The sequence below is a fragment of the Carassius carassius genome, chromosome 11, assembly GCF_963082965.1.
Source record: "Carassius carassius chromosome 11, fCarCar2.1, whole genome shotgun sequence".
Classification (NCBI taxonomy): domain Eukaryota; kingdom Metazoa; phylum Chordata; class Actinopteri; order Cypriniformes; family Cyprinidae; genus Carassius; species Carassius carassius.
Window position 1 is genome coordinate 6,461,016 of NC_081765.1, and position 14,280 is coordinate 6,475,295.

The 14,280-nt window shown below is 43.9% G+C and overlaps 1 protein-coding gene and 1 long non-coding RNA gene across 6 annotated transcripts in view; one reads left to right on the forward strand and one right to left on the reverse strand.

The window, feature by feature from the left end:
- The window catches only part of LOC132152689 (disco-interacting protein 2 homolog A-like), a 120,478-nt gene that overhangs the window by 98,048 nt on the left and 8,150 nt on the right, over positions 1 to 14,280 (forward strand). For 4 of the 5 annotated variants that reach the window (XM_059561498.1, XM_059561499.1, XM_059561500.1 and 1 more), the window contains 20 exons: positions 4,998 to 5,195; positions 5,593 to 5,684; positions 6,513 to 6,623; positions 7,133 to 7,256; positions 7,359 to 7,468; positions 7,868 to 7,970; positions 8,309 to 8,373; positions 8,530 to 8,623; positions 9,763 to 9,882; positions 9,982 to 10,096; positions 10,325 to 10,464; positions 10,647 to 10,783; positions 11,340 to 11,420; positions 11,536 to 11,663; positions 11,749 to 11,863; positions 12,113 to 12,320; positions 12,424 to 12,524; positions 12,882 to 12,962; positions 13,048 to 13,171; positions 13,714 to 13,835. In XM_059561498.1, the coding sequence (XP_059417481.1) occupies positions 4,998 to 5,195; positions 5,593 to 5,684; positions 6,513 to 6,623; positions 7,133 to 7,256; positions 7,359 to 7,468; positions 7,868 to 7,970; positions 8,309 to 8,373; positions 8,530 to 8,623; positions 9,763 to 9,882; positions 9,982 to 10,096; positions 10,325 to 10,464; positions 10,647 to 10,783; positions 11,340 to 11,420; positions 11,536 to 11,663; positions 11,749 to 11,863; positions 12,113 to 12,320; positions 12,424 to 12,524; positions 12,882 to 12,962; positions 13,048 to 13,171; positions 13,714 to 13,835 (2,369 nt within the window). Of the gene's footprint in view, positions 1 to 4,997; positions 5,196 to 5,592; positions 5,685 to 6,512; positions 6,624 to 7,132; positions 7,257 to 7,358; positions 7,469 to 7,867; positions 7,971 to 8,308; positions 8,374 to 8,529; positions 8,624 to 9,762; positions 9,883 to 9,981; positions 10,097 to 10,324; positions 10,465 to 10,646; positions 10,784 to 11,339; positions 11,421 to 11,535; positions 11,668 to 11,748; positions 11,864 to 12,112; positions 12,321 to 12,423; positions 12,525 to 12,881; positions 12,963 to 13,047; positions 13,172 to 13,713; positions 13,836 to 14,280 lie in introns of those variants that run through there. The other variant, XM_059561502.1, reaches the window with a different exon arrangement.
- On the reverse strand, positions 11,658 to 13,052 carry LOC132152691 (uncharacterized). The gene is made up of 3 exons (XR_009436561.1): positions 12,403 to 13,052; positions 12,075 to 12,296; positions 11,658 to 11,857 (listed from the first exon to the last, which is right to left on the reverse strand). It is a non-coding gene; the product is annotated as an uncharacterized LOC132152691 (long non-coding RNA).

Sequence of the window (14,280 nt, forward strand, 5' to 3'; positions counted from 1 at the left end):
GATGTCTTGAATTGGCTCGAATGGAGCTTTACAAAGAGCCTCTAGCACCACAACCAAATCCCAGGGGGGAACACGGGACCGTACTGGAGGTCTCAGCCTCAGTGCACCTCGGAGGAAACGTGTAACTAGGGGGTGTCTACCCACTGACTGATCATTGAAAGGGACATGGAAAGCAGCTATGGCCGCCACGTAAACCTTTAAGGTGGAGTGGGATAACCCCGCAGAGAGCCTGGCTTGTAAAAACTCCAGAACTGTACCAACTGGGCAGTTTGCTGGGTCAAGCTGGCGGTCTCTGCACCATGAAGTGAAGAGTTTCCACTTCAGGGCGTACAGTTTCCTCGTAGCGGGAGCTCTGGATTGGAGTAGGGTCTCAACAACCTCGGTTGAGAGACCAGCTGCTAACAGTTGTGCCCCCTCAGGGGCCACACCCACAGCTTCCACAACTCCGGGCGAGGGTGAATTATCATGCCCTGCGCCTGTGAGAGTAGGTCTGTCCTGATCGGTATCTCCCACGGAGAGCCGTCGAGGAGCGAGACTAGATCTGAGAACCATGGTCGGCCCGGCCAGAACGGGGCTACTAATAACAGACGGACCCCGTCCTGGCGTACTCTCGCCAGAACTCCCGGGAGCAGAGCGATAGGGGGAAAAGCGTACAGACGAAGCCTCGGCCAGGTCTGTACCATAGCGTCCAGTCCCAGAGGAGCTGGATGAACTAGAGAGAACCAGAGGGGACATTGCGATGTCTCCTGAGTCGCAAAGAGGTCCACCTGGGCTGTGCCAAATACTCTCCATATCTGCTTCACCACCTCGGGGTGAAGCATCCATTCCCCGGGCCTCGGCCCCTGCCTCGACAGTATGTCTGCTCCCACATTCAACCTCCCAGGAATATACACTGCTCTGATCGAGAGGAGTTTGCCCTGGGACCACAGAAGGATCTGGTGTGCCAGCTTGTACAAGGGGCGTGAACGCAGACCACCCTGGTGATTGATATAAGAGACCACTGATGTGTTGTCGGTGCGCACCAACACATGGTGACCTCTCAGGTCTGGGAGGAAATATTTCAATGCTCGATAGACTGCTAGCATCTCTAGGCAATTGATGTGCCATGTCAGATGGCGATCGCTCCACAGACCGCGGGCAGGGTGGCCACTCATGACCGCACCCCAACCGGTGAGGGACGCGTCTGTCGCTAGCGTTACACGGCGACAAGGAGCTCCCAGCACCATGCCCTGATTCAAGAACCAAGGTTTCTTCCACATGTCTAAGGCACGAAGGCACCGCCGCGTGACCTTGATAACTCGAAGTGGATTTCCCCTCGGGGAAAAGCCCTTGGACTTGAGCCACCACTGTAGGGGTCTCATGTACAGCAGGCCAAAAGGTATCACGTTGGACGCAGCTGCCATCAGCCCTAACAATCTCTGGAATTGTTTGACAGTGAGTGACTGGCCTTCTTTGACTCTCTCGACTGACGTGAGGATCGACTCGATCCGAGCAGGAGACAAGCGTGCCTGCATCGTGGTCGAATTCCAAACTACGCCTAGATAGGTGGTTCTCTGAACTGGAGAAAGTACACTTTTCTTGGCGTTTAGTCTCAAACCCAGCTCCCCCATGTGTGCGAGAACGACATCTCGATGTCGAACCGCCATCTGCTCTGATTGAGCTAGGATCAACCAATCGTCGATATAATTTAGAATGCGGATGCCCTGCATACGGAGGGATACCAGAGCCGCATCTACACATTTCGTGAACGTGCGGGGTGAGAGTGCGAGGCCAAAGGGAAGTACTCGATATTGATAAGCTTTGCCCCTGAAAGCGAACCTCAGAAACCTCCTGTGTTGTGGAAGGATGGATATGTGGAAGTATGCGTCTTTGAGATCTATTGTGACAAACCAGTCCTCGGATCTGATTTGAGCTACCACCTGATTGACAGTGAGCATTTTGAACTTCAGTGGCATAACTGAGCGGTTCAGGAGACGTAAGTCTAAGATCGGACGCAACCCCCCATCCTTCTTTGGAACTATGAAATACCGGCTGTAGAATCCGGATTCCCTGTCTAGAGGAGGGACCACCTCGATGGCCTCCTTCCTTAATAGGGTATTCACTTCTTGTTCCATAACCAGAGCCTGCCGGGGGCCGACCACAGTCGGTGTAACCCCGTTGAACTTCGGTGGTGGATGACCGAACTGAATGCAATAGCCTCTTTCTATTGTACGCAGGACCCACTGAGATACATTTGGCAGTAGCTTCCACGCTGCTAAATAATCTACTAAGGGAATCAGTCTCTCGAGACTGACCTCTGGTGTAAGAGGCCCCCGAAGGGGCGGCGAGCATCCCAGCTCCGCTGCGCTCACGGGCGAAAATAACTGGGAGTAGCGCTCGCTGGAGGCCGCTGCGCCCTGAAACTCTGGCAGGGTTGGCAGGCCGACCTCCTGAGGGCACTGAGGTGAGGCGGGCACCGTATAATGAGGTGGACCGCGCTCTACCCCAGCAGGGGCTGCCCTCTGGATCCTGGCGTCAGGATCTTTTCGTCGAGGACTTCCGGGCTTCAATGACAGATCTTAAATCGGCTTTCGCCCTAGAAGCCCCCGACTCAGAGCGTCGCTGGGGCCCTCGGTCCCGACGTGGGGGAGCACGAGCGGCGACACTCTGTTTTTGTACTTCCCGGTATGAGGAGCCGGTATGTGGCGTGGTCATCTCCCGCCCAGATGCACCACGAGAGCGACGAGGGAGGATACTCTGGAACGCCGCCGCCTGTTTGCGTGCCTCCTGGAACCTGTCGACGACAGTGTTGACTGTGTCGCCAAACAGGCCCGAGGCTTGAAGCGGGGCGTCCAGGAGGCAGACCCTGTCTCTTTCTTTTATCTCTGACAGGGTCAGCCACAAATGCCTCTCCGCGGCCACTAAGGCTGCCATAGACCGCCCAATTGCGCGAGCGGTCTCTTTAGTGGCGCGGAGGGAGAGATCAGCGGTCTTTCTGAGTTCTTCTATATCTCCAGACTTAATCCCCTCCCCCTCATCGACATCTCTCAGTAGGTCAGCCTGATAAGCTTGAAGGACTGCCATAGTGTGAAGGCAAGCCCCAGCCTGACCTGCTGCCACATAACCTTTGCCCACTAGCGATGATGTAACTCGAAGAGGCTTAGTGGGCAATGTCGGAGCCTTAAGAGACGATGCCGAACCGGGCGACAGATAGCCCGCGAGCGTCTGTTCGACCCGTGGCATCGCTCTATAACCCCGCTCTCCCAGCCCCATCACGTTGCCATAATATAGTGAATCGGGGCCGAAGAGGCGGGTTGAATAAGGGTGGTTCCACGATCTCGACAACTCATCGTGGAGATCGGGAAAATATGGAAGGCTCCGACGTGGAGGTGGTTGCCTCGGCCGCAGAAAGCGTTCGTCTAGTTTGCTTCTCTGCGGCTCGGTTTGTTTTTCAGCAGGCCATTCGATTTTTAATTTATCTACTGCTCGCGTAACCACCTCCAACAGCTCCTCATACTGGGGCGACAGGGGTGGCGAATCCCCAGCAACCGACTCCACATCGACCTCCTCGGAGGAAGAGAGGTGAAGAGTTGATCCCTCACCCTGGGGGGAAGAAACCGACGAGCGTGCTTCCGAACCCAGGGTTTGGGCGCCGGATCTGGCAGATAAGGAAGGAGATAAGGACTGGCCCGTCTCCATTCCCTCTGACAGATCCACCTGCGATCCCCACGAGTGCAGCAGCCGCTCTGCCTCGGCAGAAGCGGGGCCAGCACCGCGAGGAACGCTGGTGAAGGCTCCCTCCTCGAAGAGAGCCCTCCGGGATCGAAGCGTCCGCATTGGCAATCGCTCGCAATGCGGACAGTCGCCCCCCTCGAGAGCCGACTCAGCGTGCTTCGATCCCAGGCAAGCCACGCACAGACTGTGTGTATCCCCGCTCGTAATGTAGCGAGGACAGGGAGGAACACACAATCTATAACGTGGCTTGGAATCGCCCTTCATATGTTTGGTCTTTTGCTTTAGTTTTGGCATATTGAGCTGTTTTAGCGATCTTTTAATGGCTAAGGGACAGACAACAATAAATAGGACCAACGGGACAGACTTTTGACATGCACACACAGAGCGCTTGCTGACAGACGCGAAGCTGAGGCCAGCTGCACGGCACGTGCTTTTATAGCTTCCTGGTCGCTACGTCACCCCGCCCGTGACGTCACGCCTTTCCGATGGACGGATTGCACACGATATTCAGAGTCGGTCTCGTCAGGGACGTTCCCCAAAGCGCTAGACGCAGCTCGAGTTCCTGAAAAGGAACTGTTAATTTATTATTTTCATTATATACACAGTCTGTAGTACAGTGATCCACAAATTTGAGTTATTGAAGTTATTGAAAAATCCTCTGAATCAATCTCTTCTTCCATTTTTCTCTCTCTTTGTTCAGTCAATCCTTTCCTACACTTCTTTAAAATATGCTGAGAAATACTCTTTCATATTGTCATAGCAGCAGCGTCTTTACAGACATATTCTGTCTCTCTTTCTGTTTTTCTTTCTCTTTCTGTTCCAGACACACAACATCAATCAAATCTTTTAAAGCTGTCTCACATCTCATCCTCAGGACCCATAAGTCACCCTAAGATACTTAGTGACGTTTTAAATCATTCTCACATAAACTCTGCTCCAAAAACTAGTGAGCTGCTTACAGCATCGTACATGGAAGCTTATAAATGACTGACTTTGAATGCTTTATGTAGGCAGAAGACTCAAGTTGCTAGTGATTTCAATAAGCCAATAAACACACAATACCATAATTGATTACATAAAGGTGAAAGGATTGATTTGTAATTAAACTGACTAAATATATCGGTTATAAACATTTATGTATAATCTGCATTCTTCTAGCTTTGTACTGGTGAATATAAGCTTTGTTGTATGCAATACTTTCATATTTTATCAAAGAAAAAGAAAAAAGTCACAGCCGCAGATCTATATTTTTGTCTCTGACATTGATTTCATGTCTGCTACAGTCCAGCATCCAGATCCAAACCAGCCCAAGCCTGAGGGGGGTGAGATGAGACCCCTGAATGGGGAGCCACTAGGGGTGGTTACTAACTGGCCTCTGTCATTACTGGCCTCTTTACAGCGCTGGGGCACCACACATCCCAAGAGCCCTTGCCTCACCGCACTGGACAATGCCGGCAAACCCATCTACACACTAACATATGGTACGGTGTCAAACTTCCTATTGATTGATATGCAACAATTTACATGAGAGTGTGCTGCACATTTTAGAGTGTCCTTTTATTGTGGCCAGCCTAAGGCACACCTGTGCAATAATCATGCTTTCTAATTAGCATCTTGATATGTCACACCTGTGAGGTGGATGGATTATCTTGGCAAAGGAGAAGTGCTCACGAACACAGATTTAGACAGATTTGTGAACAATATTTATAGGGCATATATATATATATATATATATATATATATATATATATATATATATATAGGGCATGATTTGTTTTCTTATATTGCTAATGTACTTTCTTGAAATAGTGAATGAACTCTGTCTCTCAGTGAACAGTGCAGGTTTGAATGTTTGTTTTTGTAAATATGTTTCCATAGGGAAGTTGTGGACACGGAGTCAAAAACTTTCCTATACACTGCTGAACAAACTGAGCACCAGGAATGAACCACTGCTACGGCCTGGAGACAGAGTGAGTGTCCTACTCATGCACATTCAACCCTCATTTACACCTTGCATTAACTGTCCGTCTCGTCTTAACCAATTAAAAGTGAACACTGCTAAATATAGTTTTGTGAATCAATCACTCCAATCATTTTCAGAGGTGATCAGAGAAGATGTGCCCCAGACAGTAAAGGACTGTCCCAACACACAGTCAGTGCACCAAAACAAGGTTTTTAAAGGTTTTTAGTGCTGTCATGCAAGATCCCATTTGATCAAAGACATAGCATGTTACCATGAAATCATGTTCTAGCTGTTTAGTTATGCACTATTCTAAGCTACACAGAAATTATGTGATATTAAAGTTAAATAAAATAAAATAAATATAAATATTGCATAAAAAAATTAACCGAGATTAAAACATAAATAAAAATTAGAAATGTTGTCTTGCCAACTAAGTGAAAAAAAAAAAAATTAAGTTGAAGTACTAAAATTCTTAAAATTAAAACGGATGTAAAAAATTATAATAAAATAAATTAAAGCTAAATATAACTATTAAAAAATAACAATAAAGAATAAACTGACAAAGGCAGAAAATTAATACAAATCAAAATGGAAACGGATTTTTTTTAATAAAAGCTAATTAATTCATTTTTCAATTAATATTCATATAAATACTGAAATAATACTTAGTTATACTTAAAACTTAATTATACCCAAGTGGTGGATGTTAATACAGGCCCACAATAAAAGATGTAAAACAAATACAGTAGCAGTAAACAACATTAACACAAGATATTTAACATTTAACTGCATTTAATGTAGTTAACCTATAAACCTGTTGTGTTTATCTCCGCAGGTTGCTCTTGTGTTCCCCAATAATGATCCTGTGATGTTTATGGTGGCGTTTTATGGATGCCTCCTGGCGGAGCTGGTGCCTGTTCCCATAGAGGTGCCACTCACTCGAAAGGTATTAACCAGCATTACACCAGCACACAGATGACACTATCACAGATTTCAATCACAAAAGAGCCCCCTACAGCAAAAGACACAATATGAAACCCTGATGTCCTAACATCACATCTTTATCCTTTGGATTTCCAAAACACTGTGTATGAGCGTAATATATATATACTGGTAGTCAAAAGATAAGTGCTGTTTCCTTAAAGATGTCAGTATACATTGATACTGTGAGTATGTGAGCATGTATGGATAACCAGAATAACTCAGACCTTGGGTTTTGCTATGCCTCCTGTCTAAAGGTTTCATCAGCTGTCTCTGTGCTGCTTTGATGCGTGTTCAGCTTGATTAGTAGAGCTGATTCTGAGTAGTTCCTACTGGAGATGGCTAAACATTTAGAAAGAAGGACACAAAAACACACTGAATGTTACTGCAGACAGTCTGTTGAAAGACAGAGAGGCAGTGAGTGGACTGCAGATCAGTGTTGTATTGATGACTGTCTGTGTCTCCTCTCATCAGGATGCGGGCAGTCAGCAGGTGGGGTTTCTGTTGGGCAGCTGTGGGGTCACTCTGGCCCTGACCACTGATGCCTGTCAGAAGGGTCTGCCCAAAGCACAGACCGGAGAAGTTGTCACTTTTAAGGGTGGGTGATTCGCGCAAGCCAGTTACTTCATCTTTATTTAGTGGTGCTATGTTTTAGCCTCAGGTATAATGTGTGTGTGTGTGTGTGTGTGTGTGTTTACAGGCTGGCCACGACTGCTGTGGTTTGTTACTGATGGAAAGCATGTTGCAAAGCCTCCTAAAGACTGGCATCCTCCAATAAGAGATGCTAGCAATGAGATCGCATACATAGAGGTTATCTATCTATCTATCTATCTATCTATCTATCTATCTATCTATCTATCTATCTATCTATCTATCTATCTATCTATCTATCTATCTATCTATCTATCTATCATCTGTCTGTCTGTCTGTGTATCTGTCTGTCTGTCTATCCATCTATCTATCATCTGTCTGTCTGTCTGTCTATCTATCTGTCTGTCGTCTGTCTGTCTATCCATCTATCTATCTATTTATCTATCAGTGCATCTCTACATCTACCCATCCGTCCACCCACCCATCCGTGTGTCCGTCCATCCTCCATTCATCCATCCATCCACCTATCCGTCTGTCTGTCTATCTATATATGTATCTGTCTGTCTGTTTGTCTGTCCATCCATCTCTCTAACTCTGAGTCTGTGTTTCTGTACACAGTATAAGACCAGTAAGGAGGGCAGCACTATGGGCATCACGGTGTCTCACTCTGCCATGCTGGCTCACTGTCATGCGCTCACACAGGCCTGTGGCTACACAGACGGTGAGTGTGTGTGACTTACACACATCACACACAGGCTCTTCTGAGACCGGCCACTGCAGGTCTAGAGTGTCCTACTTCCACTGCTCACAAACCCTTAACACTCCACACAGAGCAGATACTGCAGTAAAAACACTTGTACCCTATTCTTCTGCCTCTGCATACACCTTTAAAATGGGATTTGATTGCAAATGTAACTAAGATATACACAACAAAAGATTGTCCAAAAGTTGATTTGATGTTTTACTTGCTGCTGTCACATACACCACATCATTTCTTGTAAATACTTTTTTGCAATATACACCTCAAAATGTTTTCTGTGATTTTATCGACTTGTATAGGTGAAATTATAACAAATGTTTTGGACTTCAAACGAGATGCTGGTCTGTGGCACGGGGTCCTCACGGTAAGTCAGACACACGTATGGTTGACATCTGGTGTGAAACATTCACATTCACTCATACACATGGATAAGGAGTTAGATCCCCTCGCACTCACTCAGCTGTCTTTTGCTTTCTTAATCGATGTCCTTGGGCCCCGCATCATGGTGATGTGTTTTCAGAGTGTGATGAAGCGAATGCACGTGATCAGCATCCCATACTCGCTGATGAAGGTCAACCCTCTCTCCTGGATCCAGAAAGTCCACACCTATAAGGGTGAGTGTACTGCCTAAAGCCGGACCTTCTGTGTGTGTCATGATCTTTTAACAGGTGGATAAACCAAGTGAACTGATTTGACATGTATTTGTATATGTGATGTAAAAAATAAATAAATAAAACTGTTAACAGGACATTGCAGTTAACTGCATTTTTCTCTTCAGATTAGAGGCTCTTTATAGACTCCAGACACATTTTCTTTATTCTTGCGAAAGAAAAAGGGATGTTAAGTGAGTTGAAGTGGAAACCTGTTAAATAAAGTATTTGCTGCTGGTTTGAAATGAATACATTTTGCCATCATTATTTTGTAGTCAAGATTTAAATTTTAAATAAATGCTGGGTTTTTTTTTCTAATTTTGTTCTATTCATTAGAGAATCATGAAAAAAATGTATGACAGTTTCCACAAAAATATTAAGCAGCACACCTGATTTCAACATTGGTAATAATAAGAAATGTTTCTTGAGCAGCAAATCGGCATATCAGAATGATTTCTGAAGCATCATGTGACACTGGATTAATTATGATGATAATAATAAATAAGGAATAAATTGCAATTTAAAATATATTTAAATAGAAAATGGTTATTTTAAATTGTAATAAAAATTCACAATACTACTGTTTTTACTGTATTTTTTATCAAATAAATGCAGTTTTGGTGAGCAGAAGAGACTTATTTAAAAAATATAAAAATAAAAAATCCACTGATCTCAATCTTTTAGACAGTAGTGTAATCTTTCCGATTTTCTGTGTTATGAAGATGTATTCGCTAGGAAAAAGCAATTTATAAAATACTTTTTAATGGGTTAAAATAAGTTTTTTTTTCCATTTATTTTTGTGAACAAGTGTTCATTTTGAGAGAAAGCTTTAAAAAAAAAAGGAAGATATCTAACAAGACATCTGACATAATTTTTAAGTTAATAGTTGGTCTCTAAATGGACAGTAAACCTCTATTTCATAGCTGTTACTATATTATTTAATGTAGCAGATGAAATGATGTCCGGGACCAGAATTATACATTTCGGCCCTGTCATCTAATGTTAGTACAAAATAACAGTTGCTGGTGTGGTGTCAGGACAGCGATTAAATGCTATCTGACTGTTTGCATATGTACTGTACATGTCCTGTGTTTTTCAAACAGCACGTGTAGCAGTGGTGAAATCCAGGGACATGCACTGGTCACTTTTAGCTCAGAGGGATCAGAGAGACATCAGTCTTAGTTCTCTCCGCATGCTCATCGTTGCTGATGGAGCGAAGCCATGTGAGTACACACTTAAACAGAACAATCTGACAGCAATCATAATCTCAAATCGAATGGTGCACATCCTAAACTGTTTATGTTTTGTACATTGAAATGCAGGGTCTATTTCCTCCTGCGATGCCTTCCTCAATGTCTTTCAGGCCCGCGGGCTGCGGCCAGAGGTGATCTGCCCATGTGCAAGTTCCTCTGAGGCCATGACCGTCGCCATCCGCAGGTACACTCCTGACATTGCAGCAGCTTCAACAAGACTATTTACCCACTGTTATTGTACTGCATGCATACTGTACTGAACACTGCTTACTTAAAAAAAAATTTGTTATGTAATGCAGTCCAGTTGCCATCTCAGATATGTAAATGTATTTGCATTTAAATTTGCTTATAGCAGTCCTATTCCAAGCAGAACTCAAATCCTTGTTGAATGACTGTGTTTGTGTGTGTTCAGGCCTCCAGAGATGGGCGTTCCTCCTCCGGGGAAGGCAGTGCTGTCCATGAGCGGTCTGAGTTATGGGGTGATTCGAGTAGACACCGAGGAGAAGCTCTCTGTGCTCACTGTCCAGGATGTAGGACAGGTCATGTCTGGAGGTGAGACCTGCTGGACTCTCACTGATGGATGGACTGATCCATAATGTGATGGATGAACTGTAGATTAATGCTTTACTTTTTAGCACTTTGTTTAACATACATTCTATTGTTCACATTTTTTAATTCCTATTGGGTACTAATGTAATGTGTGTGTGTGTGTGTGTGTGTGTGTGTGCGTGCAGCGCTGGTGTGTGTGATCCAGGTTGAAGGCACACCGTACCTGTGTCGAATGGATGAGGTTGGAGAAATTTGTATTAGCTCCAGCAGTACGGGAATCTCCTACTATGGTCTGCCAGGCATGACCAAGAATGTCTTTGAGGTTAGTGTGGAGAAACAAAAGATCATTTCGTGTTTTTCTTTTTTATTTCAGTTAAACGTGCAGCCCTTGTGGTAGCACTTTTGATTAACTTCGGTGTTTCAAATCTTCTAATCCGTCAAAGATTCATTCTGATTCATTCAGTGGTATTTCTGTAGGTTACATTATACACCACTTGTGTATTTTGCATCTTTTTGAGTGACTCGTTGAATTATTCACTCGTTAAAAACATTCATTGTCGGCTGGCAGTCTTATGGTACTTTACTAAAAATTTCTGAGTCTAAAAATCAATTAAATGACTCTAGAAAGGCATCATTAGCATTTTCCCTAAAACAGTATTGATCAATTATAATTTTTTGTCAGCTTCTGGCATAACTTATAAAAGCTATAAAAAAGCATCAATAATAATGAATGATAACAGTTTGTTCAGTGAAGAGTTCACATCACTAGTCATCACTGCAAAGCTTTTAGAGTTATGTGCTATCATCTTGTTTAAAAAAAGGTTTTTGATGCTCGCTATCACAAGATTAAATAAGGACTTGAGATTGCTTACTTTCAGACCATTCCAGTCACGTCCTCAGGAGCTCCCATCAGTGACAGACCCTTCACACGCACATCTCTCCTGGGCTTCATCGGGCCGGTGGGTTTAGTTGTCTAAAGCCAAAACTATGCTTTTGGAAGCTGCATAACTCTTCCATGTCATATATATATATCAATATGCAGGGTTCATCTTTTCTGGACTGGGTTTGTTTCAGGATAATCTGCTGTTTGTGGTGGGAAAGATGGACGGACTGATGATGGTGAGTGGACGGAGACATAACGCAGATGATGTGGTGGCCACAGCACTGGCCGTGGAGCCCATGAAGTTTGTGTACAGAGGAAGGTAATTCAACAGGGCATTTACTCTTGACTTGAGATGAGTGTGCTTCTGTGCTCAGACTGAAGAGTGCATCGCTGTTCTCTTGCAGGATTGCGGTTTTCTCTGTATCAGTGCTGCGTGATGAACGCATAGTTGTGGTGGCAGAACAGAGACCAGACGGCTCAGAGGAGGACAGCTTCCAGTGGATGAGCCGTGTGCTGCAGGTGAACACGCATACGCACACAAAATATTCATATTAGATGTTATTTGTGCAATTCATGGGGATCATAGTTCTATTTGGAAAATGCAGGAACCTGTATGAAGGTTAAATAACAACCCTGTATTTATATGTTACATTTCAACGTTTTACTGATGATTTTACTTTTTTTCTAAAATTCTAAAAAAGCTATAATAAAGAATGAGTTGCACACGCACATGCATATTTTCTTAAGCACTTTCTGTCTCACTCTTAGGCTATCGACAGCATCCATCAGGTGGGAGTGTACTGTCTGGCTCTGGTGCCAGCTAACACACTCCCCAAAGCTCCTCTGGGCGGCATCCACATCTCAGAGACCAAACAGCGCTTCATGGAGGGAGCCCTGCACCCCTGCAACGTCCTCATGTGCCCTCATACCTGTGTCACCAACCTGCCCAAACCTAGACAGAAGCAGCCGGGTACAGGTGAGACCTGCACGTGTGTTGGGTGGTTGTTGTTTTTGTTTTTTGTTTTTATAGGTGTGGTGTATTTTGCATATCACATGACCTGTTGACTCTTTTGTTTCAGAGGTGGGTCCTGCTTCCATGATAGTTGGAAACCTAGTGGCAGGAAAGAGGATTGCACAGGCCTGTGGGAGAGATGTTTCACAGCTGGAAGACAATGAGCAGGTAAAGATCAACCCCATTTTCACTGGTCACTGGAGAAAAAGAAGTACATTTAGCATATTTTTTAAAAAGAGAAATTATTATGGAAATATTATATTTTAAGAGAATATACTTAAATGTGAACTGAAAGTAATATTTTCAGACACTTAACTGCATGTTACTTGTATTTAAATGTATTATAGTTGAAATTGATATTTTATTTTATTTCATTAATATTATAATATCTGCAAGTAGAATGTACCTCTAATATTTGAAGTACACTACAAGTGCACATTCAGTAAAGTGAAGGTGCACTTCTTTATGACACTGCTTGATCTGGAAGTGTAGTGTTGTGTGAATGTGTCGTCTCTCGTCTCGTAGTTCCTGTATATGCCGGATGTTCTGCAGTGGAGAGCTCAGGCCACACCAGATCACCCTCTGTTTCTGCTGCTCAACGCCAAGGTACAAAACTCATCATCCCAGTATTCAGAGTCAGATTGTGTATATTTACTGTCATCTTATGTCTTTTAAATTTTTCTTTTCTCAGGGCACTGTGGCCAACACAGCCTCGTGTGTACAGCTGCACAAGCGAGCAGAGCGTGTGGCCGTAGCGCTGATGGAAAGAGGCCGACTTAACGCTGGAGACCATGTGGCACTCGTTTATCCTCCTGGTAAGATAGAGAGAGACTTAAAGTACTGTGGTATAATAAAGAGTGTTCAGTAGGGTGACCGAATGTGTCATTTTCCCAGGACACGTCCTGGCCAGGATTTCTATATTGCCTAAAATATACAGGTTTTGGCTTTGTTTGCGCTGCACAGACCAATTGTTGTATGACAAAGTACCTGGAGAGCTCTAGAAAGCAGACGGCTTCTTGTGCTTTTGAATCACTCTCACAGTACTTTGATGTCATACACCGATCGGTCTGCTCAGTGCTGCTTCAAGTCCAACACTAATATGTACACGTATTTGTATCGCTTTGACCGTTCTCTGTAGATCCCACCTTCTCACACATCACGATTGGTCGATTACATACAATGTCTGCATGTTATTATTATTCAAACGATCATTAACTTCATTAAGTATGAAAACAGGAAACCAAAGCCAAAACCTGGATATTTTGGGCAATATAGAAATCCTGGCCAGGAAGTGTCCTGGGAAAATGGCTCTCATGTTTTGTGGGGCTCAATACTTCTCTGTCTTCCTACTTTGCAGGTATTGATCTGATCGCCACTTTCTATGGCTGTCTGTACGCCGGCTGTGTTCCAGTCACCGTCAGGCCTCCACACCAGCAGAACTTAACCACAACCCTGCCAACCGTTAAAATGATTGTAGAGGTAACTTCAGTCTCTGAATGCAGCACATGCTGTTTACCATAGCTATGCTTCCCTAGCTAATAAACAGAAACACTAGCGCCCCCTTGTGACCCGTCTGTATTATTGTATTTTATATAAGTTTATGGTTAACAACCTAGCAATAATAATTTTGTAGGAATCATGAACTAAAAAAGATTTTTTTTTTTTTTACGCATTATGTTTTAAAACATTTGTGTGTGTGTGTGTGTGTGTGTGTGTGTGTGTGTGTAAAACAATACAACACTGAAAAACAATACAAAATAATTTTTGCTGTGTGTTTATAAATTAACATTAACCTAGATAAAATTCTGTAATAAATACTGTTAAAATTGTTGCTCATTGTTAGTTCATGATACCCAATACATTAACTAATGTTAACTAATTGAAACTCACTCGTAATGTGTTTTGTTTTATTTTATTTTATTAA